Source organism: Condylostylus longicornis, unplaced genomic scaffold (assembly GCF_029603195.1).
Source record: "Condylostylus longicornis isolate FDR11 unplaced genomic scaffold, ASM2960319v2 ptg000005l, whole genome shotgun sequence".
Classification (NCBI taxonomy): Eukaryota; Metazoa; Arthropoda; class Insecta; order Diptera; family Dolichopodidae; genus Condylostylus; species Condylostylus longicornis.
The window spans coordinates 3826033-3845037 of record NW_026577974.1 but is presented as its reverse complement, the minus strand read 5'-3'; the positions used below and the strand labels follow the sequence as shown (position 1 = coordinate 3845037).

The 19005-nt window shown below is 22.8% G+C and overlaps 1 protein-coding gene across 1 annotated transcript; it reads left to right on the top strand.

Moving 5' to 3' along the window:
* The first annotated feature begins 678 nt into the window (after nt 1-678).
* Nucleotides 679-18563, top strand: LOC129614808 (uncharacterized). Its single transcript, XM_055529702.1, has 8 exons — nt 679-788; nt 9163-9307; nt 15275-15441; nt 15569-15924; nt 16038-16364; nt 16438-16580; nt 16648-17978; nt 18073-18563. The coding sequence occupies exons 2-8, from the start codon at nt 9232-9234 to the stop codon at nt 18463-18465; spliced, it is 2793 nt and encodes a 930-aa protein (XP_055385677.1). The 5' UTR covers nt 679-788; nt 9163-9231; the 3' UTR covers nt 18466-18563.
* Nucleotides 18564-19005: the final 442 nt, after the last annotated feature.

Here is a 19005-nt window from a genome sequence, read left to right as displayed (position 1 = left end):
ACATTCAGTTGAAGATCAGAAGTCATCGGGTAATTGAAAATTTATTTAAGGAAAAGGAAAATTTAAAATATTAAGAAAAACAAAATATAGTTTAAATTTAAAATTATAATTTGCTTTTCTTTTTGTATTATTAAATATTTAATTTTGTGTTAAATAGTTTATTTTATAATTGTTTTTCAAATGAATTTCAAAACGAAAAAAAATTTGCATATATGAAATTGTTTATGAAAAAAAAATTACTATTTAATAATTAAATTTTTAATAAAAACAAATATTTGTACAATTGGAACTATTAAAAGGATATAAAAGAATTTTTATATGTGTACAAAACAAAGAATTCTTAGATAATAATTAGTGAAATTAGAAATTAATAAATAAAAAATAACTATTTTGCTAATTAGCTGGCACTTTTGTTTTAAATAATAATTGAAAGAATTTTTTAATTGTTTTAAATAAATAGTTATTAATAAAATATTTTAAGAATCTATATCAAATAGTGTAAAAATAAATTAATATTAAAGAAACGTGTACCATAAATAATTTTTTCAATTTTTTTGAATATTAAAAATGTGAAATATTTCTTCGTATACACATAAATTATAAAATTTTAAATTATTTTTGGGTTTAAGAATTGAAAATATTGTGATAATTGTAAAAAATTTGACAAAAAAAATTGAATATATTTAGAGGCAACTTCATTTTTGGTTGAAGTGATTTGCTGTATTTAAATATTCCAAAAACATACAAGAAAATTGTGTAATTATTATAATTACAAAAAACAAATTAAGGTTAGTTGATTAAAAATTTTATGTAATATTGTGATTTCAATTATTTGTTTAATTTTAATTTAAGTATGATTTTTTTACTATAAAGAAATTCAATTGATTATACTTAGTGTTTTTTTTTTTAAATTTAGCACTCAAATAAGGCTAACATACTTAGTTTTTAATTTTAAAGAAATTTTTAAATATCGTAGAACTTATACAATATAGAAAATCAGTATAACAGGAAAGATCATTTATTAGGTAATTATTAAATATAGTAATAATTATGAAAATACTGTTAGGAAAAGGATTGTTTTTTCAATTATTGCCTTCTATCTCTCATTCTGATGATTGTTATATTGACTATTCTAAATAAACACAATTAAATTATAATTAAAAATTAGATTCAAAATTAAATTAAATTTTAAAAATTAACCATGAATAATTTTCAGGCTATATAATTTTGATATACATAGTACATTAATCATAATTTTGTTTTCAAAGTGTTGGAAATTGTTATACAAAATTAAAGAATTTCTAATATTAATTTTTAATATCTAAATTTACAGGACCATTTTATACAATTTACAAATGTACGCGTGTATTTACCTAAAAAAAATGTTTAATAACAATTAGATTCTATAACTATATCACAAAAATAAAAATACTTTCTAAATATGAACTATAATTGTAGGCTATATTAAAATATAAAATTCATTTTTAAAATGTACAGAAATAATAATAATTAAATATTATCAACAATTATTCAAATTTACTATTGTTTTTCAAAGAACTTATGTATAATTATTTATTTAAAAAATAATTTAAACAAAATTTTTTAAATTAATTAGAATATTTTAATATATAAATATTGGGAGAAAAATAACAATTCTGAATAAATAATAATTAATATGTACAAATATAAAATTGTTTTTCGTTAGTAAGGTGTTCAGTATATTCAAAATACTACAATAAACAAATTGCTATATTAAATATAAATATTGGATTAGTAAATATTTAAAATTTGTTTGAGCTACAACGTGTGCATTGCACTAAGTTTTAATTTCAGCAAAAAATTTTTAAATGTATTATATATTTTGAATGTCATATAGTGCCAGCCTCAACCAGCTCTGACCAATGTACGATCAACAGACATAATATTTATCTTTGAAAATCTAAACACAAAATATAACACTTTTAATTTGTTTCTTAGTTTTATTGTTCTTAACAAATCCTTTCAATCTGTTAAGATGGTAAAAATTAACAAAAAAAAATATAATTTTAAAAAGTTCATTAACTGATCTTGAACTTTCGCACTTTAATAGCCAAAAACAAAAAATAATAACTTCGCAATCACAATAAAATACAAATATAGAATTTATTATAAGTATGCATTGGTTTATATACGTGTTAATTATACCTGTATTACAATAATAATTAACCGAAACCCTATGGTTAATTTGAAACATTAAAGAAAAAGAAAACTTAATTTCATTATGATGATGACAAATTCATTAGAGTACTGAAAGAATAAAAGAAAAACGATTTTGTATGGAGAATTTTAATAAAATTTAATTGAAATTTTTTTAAAACCGATTTAAAATTATAATTACAAGCTGAGCGCGTTTGAAATTTTTCTCAAGAAAGACATGTGGTATATACACTGAATAAATTCTTTTATATAACAGTTTTAAGAATTTTTGTTTTCATTTTAATATATTTTAATTTTGCAAATGCAGAACTTTCTTACTTTGTTATATATTATGTAAAACAATTAATATACAACAGTCAAACCCTCATAATATAAACTCGCGTAAGACGAAATATTCTATAACACGAAGTGCTTTACTGCATTTTGCATTATATTTATTTTTATTTTACTACCCTAAACTCTAATTCATTCTATAACACGAACTAATTTTGCTGTAAAATGATCATTGGTGTTATGAAGGTCCGACTGTAAATATTTTTTTTTAAATTATTAAAAAAATTTAAAACCAAATCATTATTGCAATCAATTTATGTACTTTCCTCATTTAATACACAAAATATTAAAAAATAAAAAATTAAAGTTGTTTTTCTTTAATTTTCTTAAAAATTGCAAAAATAACTTTTAAGAACCAGTTTGATTTTCTTAAATAGCTTTATTTGGTAATCTTCTATTTAGCAACAAATTAAGCTTTAAAATGCGTTTTGGAAGGAAAATTTTAATTAAGTTTAAGTTGCATTTAAAAAATCTTATATAAATATAAAAAATTTTATTTAAATTTAAAAAAAAAACTTTTCCCCAATTTCACAAGTCAAATATAAATATACATAATATATTTCCAGTTTTATTAAATGTGCTAATAAAATTTTAATTTTTATTTTTATTATATTTTTCTTGTATATTTAAACTATGAGTACAAAATCCGCATAGGTTACACATACCAATGACGTGTATAGTACTAAAAATTGTGCTAAAGTAAAATTTTTTTTTATTTCATTCACTATTGTCGTGCATTTTTATTTAAATATTTATAATTAACTAGCTTAGAGAAATAATAAACTTGAAATTAATAACTAAGTTATGAATATTACAGTGCATACACAATAAAAAAAAATACAAGTTTGATAATAAAGTCTTATCTTTTAAGATTTAAATACATATATACTATTTCGTCTAAGATTTATTAATGACTGAGTTCCTTTTAAAGGTGTGTAATACTCTAAAGTCTAAACTACGCTGTCGAAATAAAGCCCTGTTTTGAATTTGAAATCCTGTTATTCCCAATAATACAAATTTTATTAATTTTAAAGCCATCTATCAGGAAAAATGTATTTATATGTAAATACTTTTTACAACTATTCATTTATATAGGCTATTACAGCTCGAAGGATTCTGTGATTGGAATGTTGCCTGCAGAATGTTATACAATCTTAAGAGACACACAACTAATGTACGTATGACTATAAAACCTTGTTAAAACAACGTGTGCTAAAAATATTCTTGATCTCTTTTTATATGTTTATATATTATAATGTTACTATAAAAATTTGATATTGATGTAAATATTTACTTTTATTTTACAACGTGAGCTCTTCTTTTATTCATTTTAAATAAGTTATAATTGTATAAGAACGGAATTTAAATCTCACATTCATAATTATTAAACATAATTTGATATTATTTTAAATGGTAACCATTTCTTTTCAGCATATAAGAATATTATCAAAACTTTAATTTTAATAAACATTACAAATTAAGTTGTTGTATTAACAGAACTGACGCAAAAATTAGACTTTATATTAGTAAATAGAAATTTTAATCTTGCTCATTAAAAATTTATTTATTTTAAGTCGGGTTATATCGGTCGGGTATTATTTGCTAATATGTACACATATATATATTCACGTACACAATTTCATACACGATATATATAAAAAATTTTGGGTCATGGTCGGTTATTAAATTAAATAAAATTGCATATGCAAAATATCTTATCAAAAGAACAATATAATTATTTAGAAAATAATTTACTTAAAAAATTATTAGATATAAGCACAATAGACCTATGAAAAGATATTACTCGGGATTATTGCAAATTACAAATGGTAGGTAAGTTATAATATATTAGAATGTAAGATCGTTTTTTAATTACAAGCATAAATAAAACTATATTTATCCGAACATTGTAAATTTTAAAATATTTTAAAAAATGATGTGGTTCACATGTTCGCGCGACATTGTTTACATTATTTACATATTTATTTTATTGAGATTTTCGCGATAAGCATTGCTAATATTAAAAGCAATTCATATTTACATTTTAATTTTAATATTCTTATATAAGTTTATTATTATATTACATATTTTATTATTAATTTAATATTATCTGTTAGTCTAATATTAGCTATAGTTTCTTATCTTAAAAATATGGATTACTTTTTATATATGTATATCTATGTAGATATAATTACATAAAAAGTTGCAAATACAAGTAGTTATATAAAAGAGCTTTTTAAAATTTTAAAATTATCTATTTATCCAGAAATTTTACTTTATTTTGCCAAAATTTTATGAGTCGCTCCCATTGAGATTTTCATTTTTATCTAAAATAAAAAACAATATATAATTAAATATTTTATATGGGTTAAAGTTCGCAAATTAGTCTTATCAAATTTTATCTATAATTTGTATTAGCACACATATATGTAAGAAGGTTATCTTTTTTAATGTAATCTACTAATTGTCATTTGAATTTCAAAATAATTATCAGAATTTTACACAAAGTATACATGCATATACAAATAAATTTATCATTTTTCAAAATTAGGATTACGCATAATGTTGAAATTCAAAATTTTTTATTCAAATTTTACTCTAAAATATCAGAAATTTTTATGAAATACAGAATTTTTAATATAAATTTCAGATAGTAATTTTAGCTCTTATAATTAAATATTCTTATTCCAAATTCTATATAATTGAAAGCAATAAAATCTAATGTGACTCAATATATTGGAATATTTGCTTTAGAATAAATGATATAACTTCCCATAATTCTTCAATTATAGCTATACATAAATGGTAATGGTTGAATGAACGCAAGCTTAAAAATTATTCGGGAAATTTTTATTACAACCGTAATACTAAATTTATTTCCAATATTTGGTATAACAAAATTTCATATAATTTTGAATTATAAATTCTTTATAATATAATATATTTTAATAATGTAAAAAAAACCCATTTTTATTTCGAAATAATAAAAATACCAAAACCAAAATTTTTCTTAAGCTCTAACCATTCATGATAAAAAAATCAGAAATAATCATATTCTATGCACAAGATTGAGATATTCAAAGTTAATATTATACATAAGTATGTATAAAATGTGATATTATATATGATACTATATATGATATTTCAAAGCAAATACAAGCAATGAGTTGACTCTGATTGAATGAGTTGAAGCTTATTGTTAAATTTATTGAACTCAAACTTAATGGTTTTCCCATATTATAACAAATTTTTTCTTAATTGTTTAATTATAATAGTAAAACATGTTTAAAATATAAAATACCTAAATAATTAAATACTATTAAATTAAAATGGTTTGTTACCCCTGGAATATTTTTAAACAGTTTATATGCGATGCCACTACTCTTCCGCTTTACTTCATTTTAAAAAATATATACTCGAATACTATTTTTTAAATGACCATCAATTTAATTCATTAAAGGTAGAAAATTTATTTCAAAAATTAAATAAAAAAAAAATTATTTAGTAAAAACAATTGTAATTACTCAAAATTTTTAAATATCACAACTGTTTCTTTATTATACGATATTGCTCTCTGTGGCAAATCTCAATTTACGTAAATACTTCTGTTATATACGAGCGACGTAAATGATGATCCTAAAATCTCAATAAAAAATTGAAATATAACGTACCCTCGAAATCTAATTAGTTTTAAAGTTACCCTACATTTTATTTTTGAAATAATAAAACTGCTGTTTTATATAAATATTGAAAAATTAAGTTTTTTTTATACGTCAAAATAATGATAGCATTTTATTAATAACTTTAATGAAATTTGTTATAACAGATGCAATTTCTGTAATAAAAGGTTCTGGAATAAAATATGGTTTTTCTTTTTTTTTAAAAATCTGAAACGTAATTTATTTAAAAATTCATAAAAATATGAAAAAATGTCTGTCTGGAACACAATTTTTCTGGAATTTCTGCTCAAATTACAAAAAAAATGTCTGTGTGTAGCATAGGTACACCTATATACATGATCATAATGTTAACAAATTAGAATTAATAAAGAATTTAAATTAAATTATTAATTGGACAATATTGAAAATTACTTATTTTATTATGTTTATACTATTATTTCACTACACTAGAATTCCTAATACCGTCAATATTCCCTAAACAGGGTGATAAATGAAAAGATACCTATGTATGATTCTTTAAACATTTTGTAATTTTAAGAATATCAAATTTTGAGGACAATAACAATTGCATACAAAGTTCATTTATTAAGAATTATTATGCTTCTATTCAAAAATTTAATGATTTGCATATTTAATTTATTAAAATTATAATTTTATGATATGCAAATCATTACTAAAATTTTTAATTTTCTCATATTTTTTCACTTATGTGTACAACATGTTTTTATGTTTTTACGAATTTTTTTTTCAAATATTTGGATGAATACTTCAGATACTCAATTATTTAATCGAAAAACATTAGAAAATATAATATAGGAAGTTAAAATGTAATTAAGTCTTATATTTTTTTTTCAATAATAATAATTCTTAAAGAATGACTTGATAAAAAAAAAGTTAAGTATTAAAATGATTACACTCCATCAAATAGCTACTTCTTCAAAATGAAGGACAAATTTCATGTAAAAATTTTCAATTAAAAGCTATTCAAGCTATCAAACAACAAAAAAAAGAATTCTTTAATTACATATCAATAAATTTGTACACATAAATATATAAATTCAAGAAGAGTTACAAATAAATTACATAATAATTACATAGATAGCTATGTCATACATTATTATCTTCTTTACAAATACCTTCTTCCTATAGTAAAATTAATTTTTTATTTATATAGCTAGTTTTATTACACACATATTTTTATAATTAAATATATATTATTAATTAATAATTATTAATACAATCACATTTTATACAAACGTAATAACAACAATAATAGTAATAATATTAATGCGTGACATTACTATAAAAAAGCCCTGTTCTAAAATATTTGCATTGATGAAGATTAATGCTCTCATATAACGCAACAATAATACATATAGCAGGAACAGCTATAATTTAGGGTCGAGTTTACACCAGCAACAATAAAGTTTTGTTAAAATTAATTTTTTGTTTTTTTTCAGTAACAAGCAACAATAATAATTGTTCATTATTATTATTTTTTTTTAATAATATTAACTTCAAGTTTTATTTTAATTTATAATGAATGATTATTTAAAAAAATAAATAAAATTGCTTTTAAAATTTAAGAATATTTAAATTTTTAATTATATTGTACGTTCAAATCATAATTTATTTTAATTTTTTAATCTAGACTATTGTAATATTGAAAATTTTGCAAAATAAATTCAAAATACTTTAAGTACTTTAAGTAAATGATAAATTTAATTCTTAAACATATTTCAATAAAATTTTTGCTTTCCAATATAACAATGATAATGAAACAATATTCATTAAAACTTGTTTTACTCCAATTTTTTTCGTATGTATACGTGATGTACATTTTTTATTATCATAATATTATAATATTTTCATATTATTATGAAATTTTAATATGTAATTTTAATAATATAATCCATAATGTCCTATAAAATAAGAAATTAATAATTATTTGAAAAATTCAATTGTCTCAATAAAGATTTCATTTTAAATATATATTTTGTAGCATATAGTAACATTAAATAGGGCATGGTACCAAACAACGTCAGATAACAAGTAAAAATTTTCCTCACAATTATGCAAACTTTAGTTTAAAAAATGAAATAATACAATTATTTTTCCCATTTTATAATAAACTTTAACTAACTCTAAAATTCTATATATGTATGTACCAATTTAGCCTACTGGAATATAAAATAAGTACCTATACATACCAAAACTTTGGTACGATAATATATAATTTTTGTTTTAGTTTAATATCCTGTGAGGTGAGCGGAATAATGGAAAAATAATAATTCTTATATTGTAATGTTATTAAAAATTTTTTGAGTGTACTTGAATGTACAAAATTTTTGTATAATTTTAATAATAATCACTGTTTGAAACCGGAATTTATTATATTTTTTTTCTGGATTTTGAAGTCAATCCACAAATTTATAAATATATACCAGTTTACATGATAAAATATATGTACATATTTCAATTATAATATCAAAATAATAATTTTAGAAAATGAAAAAAAAAATATAAAAAAAAACTTATTTAATGTGCATCCAACCTTTATTTTATAATCAAGGTTAATGTTTATTATAATTGTTACCAAAAAACAAGTCCAAAATTCTGCATAAAGCTCAAAAGTAATTATTTTTGCATACAAATGTATACATGAATGTACATTTGAATTTTCGGTAATTCTTAATTTTTTTCGTTTCCTTTGTTTTTTTTTGTTTGGTAAATAAAACCTGAAAAATACTTGTATAAGTAAAAAAAAATTCACCTGAATCTCTTCAATTTTTAAAGAAACTAAATCTAAAGGAATTTTATTTAACTAATAATTGTTTAATAATTAGAAGCTAATTGAATACATAAAGGTCATTGACTTAAACTAAAATTTTGAATCTACACTCTACTTTTACTTCAAAAATATTTTTATATAATTTTTTTTTTCTCTTTACAGAGCCCCTTTGGAAAGTACAAAAAAAAAATTTATGAAATCTACATACATTTATATAAAAATTTACTAAAAATGAAGAGAAACATTAATAAATATATCCTTTTTGTGTTTATTATACCATTTGCTGCTGGTTCTTCTTTAAGAGAAGGTGAGTATCAAAGTAAAATTAAATAGAAATTAAACAAAAAATATATACATAGATATGCACATAAATCAAATTTTCAAAATATAAAAATTTTCATAAGACCCGGATCTTTTTTAATATACATAAAAGTAAATTTAATTTAAAATTGTTATAGTGTTGATAAAGTGTAGGATTACATTATGACTATTTTTTAAATTAGAAATATTATAGATATATAATAATGGTCTATATGCTATACTTTGTAATAGCACAAGCTTTTCATATATATATATACATATGTTACTCTTTTAAATTTACTTAGTCATACAGCTTGCACATACTTAGTATAAATTTTAGATATATTGCAATTCAATTAATCAATTTTAATAGTGTTCAAATTAATTTTTTTTTATTAATTAATTTGATATTACAAGTCATAAAATTTTAAATTTAAATCTAAATCTAATAAGTCATTAAAAATGAGTTAATTACTTGCTATTACGTAAAAAACAAAAAATTGTTTTATATTTTTTTTTATTTTTAATATTTAAGTATTAAATTGTGAAAATTTAAATGTTTTATTGTTGCAATACAATAAAATTCAAGTTTATTGTAAATGGATTATAGCAAATAAGAATTTTTGACATTATATCAAAATTCAAATGTCTTAACATTGACCATTAGTTGCTAGTGTTTTAGTGAAACACTAGCACAACTTTAAGAGGTAAATTTGTCGCTAATAATCGTTTCATTTGCCAATATACTCAAAATTTTCTATTAGAGATCCTCTGTATAAAATAATTGAAATTTCTAATTGACTAGTAAAACTAATTACATAAAAGAATCTGTCATCATAATGTAAGTTGAAAATTAAAACAATTATTCAGAGCTTGAAATAGTAGCTGCCTACATAAATTAAAATAATAACGATTGAAAGTAACAATAACAGTATGCCTATAAGTAATCTCGAATTATTATTATTGATAAAACTCAATTCAATTTTCACAGCTACAACTTTTCTTGTAATAATTTTATATTAACCACCATCTAATCATCTTAATTATTTTAATTTTTTATTATTCATTATTTCTGCTCACTTAAAAGTTTAAATAAAATTAAAATATGAAAAAAAAAATAACAAACATCACCTCCAATCCACTTACTATTGTACATATTACAAAACATAATAACATTTCAACGATTGTAAAAATTCTGTCGATAACTCGTTTATCTCCGGATATAAATCATTTGTATAAATAATATTCAATGTTTTATTTTAATTCATTCATTCATTTTGAATACTAGATGCTATTATAGCTCATTACAAAAAGTCTATAATTTAAAAAAAAAGCTTTTAAACCATATAAGTTCTAAATAATAGCAATAAAAGTTAATTATTTTTATCAGATTAATTGTGTTTTTATAATAGTATAGTTCATAAAATATTCTCACCATATTTAGCACTTAACGATTATTCAATTAAACACCTGGTAAGACGCACAACATCACGTGTTTTATGTAGATAATTGTTTTATAGTCTGTTTAAAAGATATCTATTCACTTAAGTCTGTCTCTAAGCTTTTTACTATTTTTTTTCACTTTTACTTTCATTTTCTAGAATGAAAATTAATCTACTAGAATTTAATTATCGTGAATCTTTATTGGAGATTTTAGTAGAAGTTAAAATCTTAATGAAATAGTGGTTTTAATAATAATGAAATTAAATATACTTAAAGTAAGAGAGTTAAGTAAAAGTACAATTTGAATTTTTATATAGAAAAATCGGTTTAATAGCAATCTCTTATTTTGAAACGGAAAACTAAATTAAAAAGCTTTTTTCTTGCAAACAATGCAATGACTTTCCATATACCTTTGCTAAAAGTTAATTATTTTATATCCCTGTACACAAATTTAAATTCTAAATTATAAAAAAAGTCATCTCAATAATTAACCCCATACACTTGAAGAATTAAAATTCCTCAAGCGCTTGCGCGGGCCCCATACACATGAAGAACCACCATTCTTCGAGTGGTATGGGTATGTCCTGAAATCAGTGGGCAACACAATAGACCCTTATAAGTAACCCCAGTGCACTGTTACCCTGGTTGTACAAATTTCTAATCCAGTAAACTATTAAAAAGAATTACTTGAAATAATATTGCACAAAAATCTGAAATAGTTTAAACTGCAGAGTAGATCATTTTTGAAACCTATTTAATGTGCATCTTTTTCTAATTAAAGTGGTTCTATTCTTATTTACACATTCATTCCCTTTGTATTTTTAAGAGTTTACTTTACAACTATCCCTTAATAGTTCAGAAATTTTGACACCATTCTTCTTTGTCTTTTTTTAAACCTCTATTACACATACAGTATTAATAACTTTAGAACAACGAATCACTTTTTGATTCTAAACTAAAAACCACATTTCTTCATTTTCATAAAAAACAAAAATCTGATAATATCAGAAAATCATATTTAAAATAAAATTAATCTGAGTACAATTACTTAACTGTACTTGGAACTTGAAGGTGGCATCATGCACCATAAGTGTAGATAAGCGGTAAATTGAGTTTTATAATTAAAAATTTCATTATAATTAAGCTTTAAAGTGTTTAAAATCCGATTAGATAATATGCGTATTATAACTCAAATAAATAAAAATCAATTTAATTTAAAATTTATTTATAGCCAATAATTTATGGCAGTAGCGAAAAGTAATTAATTTGATAATGCTGTACAATAGTTGTTAAGACTCTAGTGGTCTGATTTTAAAAATTCGTTGAAAAATTTTGTGATAAAATAATTTCTTTTTTTTTTTCGTAATTTGACTAGTCACGATTAAATTAAAAGCGAAAACAAAGCAAGTCATCGTTAATAATGTACATACGAAAGTGGTTAAAGATTTAGAATAGTTATATGTATACATATATGTATAACCATACTTACATATGTACATATGTATTTTAAAATAGAAACTTGATGTTCTCCAGGGTACAAGAATTTTTATAAAATGCTTTAATAATTTCGAGCATGTTTGCTCGAAGACCAGTATATGTAAATACTTATTGCTTTGAAATGTTTAGCGCAACTATTTATGTGTAGGTACAACGAATCCAATAACTATATCCAGTTTAGACTTATCCTTGCTCCTCTTAACGGACTGTAAATTGTTCCTTAATTTTCCATATTTTTGACTATAAGTATGTATGTAAGTTGTTTTGAATCAATTCGCAAATCCAGTTGGCATGTAGGATAATATATTATAAAATACGACCAGAATAGGATACTTCTTTAAGTTCTTGCAAATTCTCTATTTTCAGTTTTGAGGACTACATAACATACATTGTATATATACATATGTATATATGTATATATTTGTATATATGTAGATCATTTGAATTTTGAATTTGAGCTCCATTTTCCTAAATTTTCTCTTCATTTCAAAATATTCTTAGATCACTATAATTGCATCCTTAATAATAATTTATTTAAATTAAAACGGATGCATCAGTTATTGAATTCCAAGCGGATATAAATTTTTTTTGTTCTTGTTTCCAATTTCTTTAGAAATTATCTTTTTTTGTGGAATGTAAGAATTTAATTTCTATCATTCAGAATGACAGACAGGTGTCAATTAAAACAAATTTGCTGTCATCTGTCTACATACACATATACATATATGTATGTGGAATAGTAAATATGTAATTTAAAAATCAAATAAATTGATGATTTAATAGGATGTTAAATTAATTTAGATATAATAAATGTGATATGCTGTTTTTTTCCTCTTCATCAATAAAGAAAATAGATTTAGACATACATACATATGTACTTATGAATTGAATTAATGGAAATACATGTATGTATGTATGTACGTAGATAGCAACTAGATTTTTGAATATCTTATACCTGTGTGCATATGTGTGTATATGTATGTATGTAAATAAGTGATTTTAACATCTTGTACAATTCAATTAATGAGAGATCATTTCTTAATGTAAAAATTAATTTGATATTAATTATAAGTAATAAAAAAATTAAAATTTTGTAGCTTAACAGCGTGAGTCACATAAGGTTAAAGTAAGCAAAACTGTGTATGAGAGGCTGAAGTAAATATTGTATGAGGAAAACTTACCTCTCATTGAAATGTGGCGAAAAAAAATAATAACAAAAATTTATCGTGTTTTTTTTTTTCTTAAACTTTAAAAAAAAATCAATATTTGCATTTCTGGTAACTTTTTCTCGAAGACTAAAGGTCAGATATAATTAATTTTAAAAACAAAAATAAAAATCTATTAATAATCTTTAAAACAAGTGTTTAATGGTCTATGTTCCGAAGATATTTACGTTTATTTATATGAAGGCAAAATCTGGGTCCGGTTTTTATTCAACAGGTTGTAGCTTGGAAACGAGTATGCCCCTCCCTTCCCCTTTACGACTTTTGCTGAAAATTGATCAAAAAATACTCTGAAATGATTTGCAGCCTTATGCGAAGCACCCTGTATAAATACATATTCATACATACATATGTATATGTTTGTATATAGCACCCACATATGTATGTACAATTGTTGTTTAAGAACTCTTTAAAAGGAAAGCTTTCAATATCCGAAATAATGTTAAAATAAAAATCTTTTGCCTCTGACCTTTGAAAATATTTATAAATATAGCTAAAAAATTATTCGCTATATTTGCATTTATTATGTCAAAATAAATTTGCCCTGAAATTGCAGTATCATTTGAACCATTCGTTTTTCTCAAATTGTAGTCTGAATTCTTCATTGTTAAAAAATTACATAAATTTTGTTATAAAATAATAAAAAAATCTTCCTTATTTCATACATATACGGTTGGGTTTGGTGGTTTTATTTTTCTTCAACCAACTCTATAAACACATACATAAATCATTTTTATTTTATAAACAAACAATTAAAAAAGTGGTCAAGGATACTGTACTTACCATATTTAATTTTAATTTCACTTTAAATCTCAACCGGTGATATAATTTTGAAAAAATAACTTTAAAATGCTAAAATTTTTTACACAAAATTTTAATTAAATAAATTAAACATAAAAAAAACATTCGAACATATTTACGTTCGTCCGGGTATATAAACGCATTATGTACAAAACCATATCTCATCAGATCTAAATTATAAATTAAAATTATTAAAGCACGTACTTAGATAGTATGTACATACTTACATATATGCATATAATTTTATTTTTATGTTTTTATAAAGTGTGCGTTTTAAATCTGTTAAATACTACCTAGACTATAATTTACTAAATATCAGCAATTTAACATAATCATATCACGATGCGTTTAATTGAGGTAGGTAGAGGCACTTATGAAAATTATTATAAAAAGTAAAATACCTGTATAACTATACAAACATACATAAGTATATGTATTCATGCATTTTCAATGAGTTTTTTTTAAATCTACTCGAAAAACTAGTAGGAATATTAATTTATTGGGTATTTAGGTATATAAAACAAATTTTTAATTTCTGCAATTCAATTAAAAAAGTGTTAGAGCGGTGGTAATAAAATAAAACCATACTAGTGTATACGACATGTAATAAAAATTCACATTATGTTAATTAAAATTTTAAACTCAGGAATTATTTTAATAAAATTATAATTGTTATTAAAGAAAAAAAAAACTAGACATAAAAAAGTTTAGTTAAAATTAAATTAAATGCATTTGTTAAGACAGTAGGTGCCCCTAGGAATATAATACTAAAAATAACAGTACTAACTAACAGTAAATGAATGGTATTTCCACTTACATATATAGATGACATAAAAAGGCAAATGGATGAAAAATTTTTTGCTAAATTAAACTTTAAACTAAAATGTAAAACTTTATTTATAAATTTTAATCCAAATTGCTGAATAAATTCTTTTATTTTTTAAAACTAATTTAATAATAAAATAATACTGTATATGTACATCTTTTTAAAAATTTTATTATAATTGCAGTCTCAAAAGCAAGATGCATTATTAATTATAATGAATTGAGAGTTACAAAAAATTTGGGTGAAACATGGAGTACAAATGATCCTTGTATTAAAATGATGTGCGATTTAGATGAAGATGGAAGACCTATTGAAAAAAGTATTCACGAAGTTTGTCCAATTTGTGAAGAGGTAAGTTAACATTATTGGGGATTTGATATTAATAATATAATTACATACTTATAAAAAAAAATAAAATTTAATTTATATTTTAAATACAATATAATACATATTTACAAAAAAAAATAATTAATTTTAGGATTTCGAATTAATGGAAGAGCTGGGAACTTGTTGTGGTAAATGTATTCAAAGAAAATGTAAATATGAAAATAAAATTTATCCTATTGGTTCGACATGGAGAAGTGATGATAATTGTACAATTCTTCAATGTGAAGAACACAATAATACACCATTAATATCAGCTTATCAAAAATCTTGTCCGAAATTTCCAGAACATTGTCCAAAATATGCAATTTATGAAGAAGATTGTTGCCTTTATTGCAAAAAACAAATCCGTGAAATCAAAAAATCAATTGTAGAAGACAATATTTTTAATGAAAACTATTATAAAAATCATCCATGCAATAGAGAATGCCAAGTTGAAGCAGAGCCAAAGTAAATACAATTTGTGTAATCATGTATAATTACATATGTTTATTATAATTATTAATTTACGTGATAATTTGTAAACCGGAATAAATTTACAATTTTTTATAATTTTTTTATAGGGTTTGTCATTATGAATTCGAAATAGAATGGTATGAAACTTTAAGTAAAGCTTGTTTCGATTGTCCACATAACAGAACAGATTGCTTTAGACCTCATTGTATTTTCGCGGATGGAATTCGACGTAGTATTACCGTAGTAAATCGTATGATGCCTGGACCATCTATTGAAGTTTGTATAAACGATACAATTGTTGTAGATGTGAAAAATTCAATGTTAGGTGAAAGTACAACGATACATTGGCATGGATTACATCAAAAAAGTAATCCATATATGGATGGTGTTCCACATATTTCACAATGCCCAATTCTTCCACATGGAACATTTAGGTAAAATAGGATTATTTCATAGATATATTATTTATTTATCTTATACATATTAATTTTTCTTTTGTAATTATAGATACGTTTTTAAAGCAGAAAATATTGGAACACATTTTTGGCATTCTCATGTTGGAATGCAAAGAGGGGATGGCACTTTTGGACCATTAATAGTGAGGCAACCAAAAGCTCTTGATCCTCATGGTAAATTATATGATTTTGACGGTAAGAATCAATAGTTAACTGACTTTTCAAAAAGTATCGTGTAATTTAATTTATTTTTGTTTTTTAGAACATATAATTACACTTCAAGATTGGGCTCATGTAACTGGAGCTTCTATGTTTGCATCTCATCATCATTCAGTAGGTGATAATAAACCTCCAAATATTTTGGTAAATGGAAAGGGTAGATATTTCCCAGCTTTATCAAAAGAGGACTCGATTATAAGTCAAATAAACAATAACGAAACAGAAGGTGAAACTATTAAAAGTACGAAGGAGCCGCAGCTAAAAGCAGTTAAAGTTTATAATGGTGATGATAAGGAAATTTATGAAACTTTGACAACTACAGAGATTACTATTTCAAATAACTCAATTGAAAATCGTAATCCCGAAGATGATTTTATGTTATTTCAATCAAACCCAGGACGTAATATGAAATTACATGAAGTTATATTACAGCCTTTAGTAAAACGTGAAAAAAGATCAATTCTTACTTCAGAATCAGAGACGCCACTAGAAACTTTTACCGTCGTTGAGGGTTTCAGTTATCGCTTTCGCTTGATAAATGCAGAATATCTAAACTGTCCTATGGCAGTTTCGATTGATAATCATACTTTAATAGCAATCAATTCTGATGGGTATGATTTTAAAGCTGTTGAAGTAAAATCAATAGTGTCATATGCTGGGGAAAGATTTGATTTTATTGTTGTTGCAAACCAACCAGTTGGTAATTATTGGATAAGATTCAAAGGTTTAATGGATTGTGATGAAAGATTCACAAAAGCTTTTCAAGTAGCTATTTTAAAATATGAAGGTGCAGAAGAATCAGATCCAAAAGGTGAAGAACCATCTTATGATCATACACCAGATGGTATTCAATTAAACCCTTTAAATAAAGGCTCGGGAGAAAATAATAGCTTAACTTTAGCCGAAATCGATTGTTTAGATGAACACACCGATGACGATTGGATTCTCCATAAAGAACCAGATTACAAATTTTATGTTTATTATGATTTTTATCCAAAAGATAATCCTCATTTTCATAAGAAAGATCTTTATGGATTTGGTAATGTGTCTAATCCAACAAAAAATAATTTATTTACGCCACAATTAAACCATATAAGCTTAAAAATGCCGTCTTTAACATTAATGCCCGATAGAAATAAATTAAATGACTCTATGTTCTGCAATGAAACAACATTTTCTGAAAAAGGAATAGATTGCAGACAAGAATTCTGTGAATGCTATCATGTCTTACAAGTGACTCTTAATGCTACCGTTGAAATAATTTTAGTAGATGAAGGTATTGCTTATGATGCCAATCATCCATTCCATCTTCATGGTTATGGTTTTAAAGTTGTCGGATTAGAACGAGTTGGCAAAAATGTTACAATTGAACAGGTGAGCACTAAAAAAAAATTATAATTCAATTTTTGAATATTTCCAATTATTCTATTTATTTTTTTGTTGTTATATTTTACATTATCTTATACAGATCAAAGAAATGGATCGACAAGGTTTATTAAAAAGGAAAACAAGTAAAGCTATATGTAAAGATACAGTAACAGTACCTGATGGTGGTTATACTATAATACGTTTTCAAGCTAATAATCCTGGATATTGGCTTTTCCATTGTCATATAGAATTTCATGCTGAAATTGGTATGGCACTCATTTTAAAAATAGGTGATCATAACCAAATGACACCAGTCCCAAATAATTTCCCATCATGTTTTGATTATATTCCAAAAGTTAATGAAATTGATGGAAGTATCATTGAAGATGAGCAAAACAAAAGTATAGCTTTAAAACAAATTCATTTATCATTGACAAACAGTATTGTGATAATTTTAGCCTTAGTTATATCAAGTCATAGTATTATTTTTTAAATGTTATACTTATATGTTTGTATATATATGTATATGTAGATATATACCAGTATGTATTTTATTTATTTAGGGAGAATTATTTAAAAATAATATTTAAGATATTTTTTAATTATGGTAGTTTTATTTCTATTTTAAGAACAAAATATAGCATTGATTTCTAGTTAGCCACCATGATTTTTTCATTTGAATATGATTGAATTTCATTAAAAATATAATGAACAATTTTTAAAAACATTTTTAAAACAAAAATACATTCGAATTAAGTTTTTAAGCCCATTTTATTAATAAAATTTCACTATCTAAAAAATTTTCTTGAAAAAGAAGATAAAAGGGTAAGAAGTAGGGCATTAAAATTAAGGAATCTAAAATCGATTTCAATTCTTTTGAGTTGTCGTTCTTACAACAAGGCGAAATTTTAACATCGTATTTGTTTTTAGTATTTCATTTTGTTATCATACATTGTTATTAATAAATTAGCAATTATTCAAAACAAAATCGTTATTATGAAGACCTTACAATTACACATTTCAACGGCAATAA

Excerpts from the sequence above, each read along its gene's own strand:
- LOC129614808 (XM_055529702.1), top strand. The coding sequence starts at position 9,232 with ATGAAGAGAAACATTAATAAATATATCCTTTTTGTGTTTATTATACCA. Across the intron at positions 9,308-15,274 it reads TGGTTCTTCTTTAAGAGAAG|TCTCAAAAGCAAGATGCATT; the intron begins GTGAGTATCAAA and ends TTATAATTGCAG. Across the intron at positions 15,925-16,037 it reads CAAGTTGAAGCAGAGCCAAA|GGTTTGTCATTATGAATTCG; the intron begins GTAAATACAATT and ends ATTTTTTTATAG.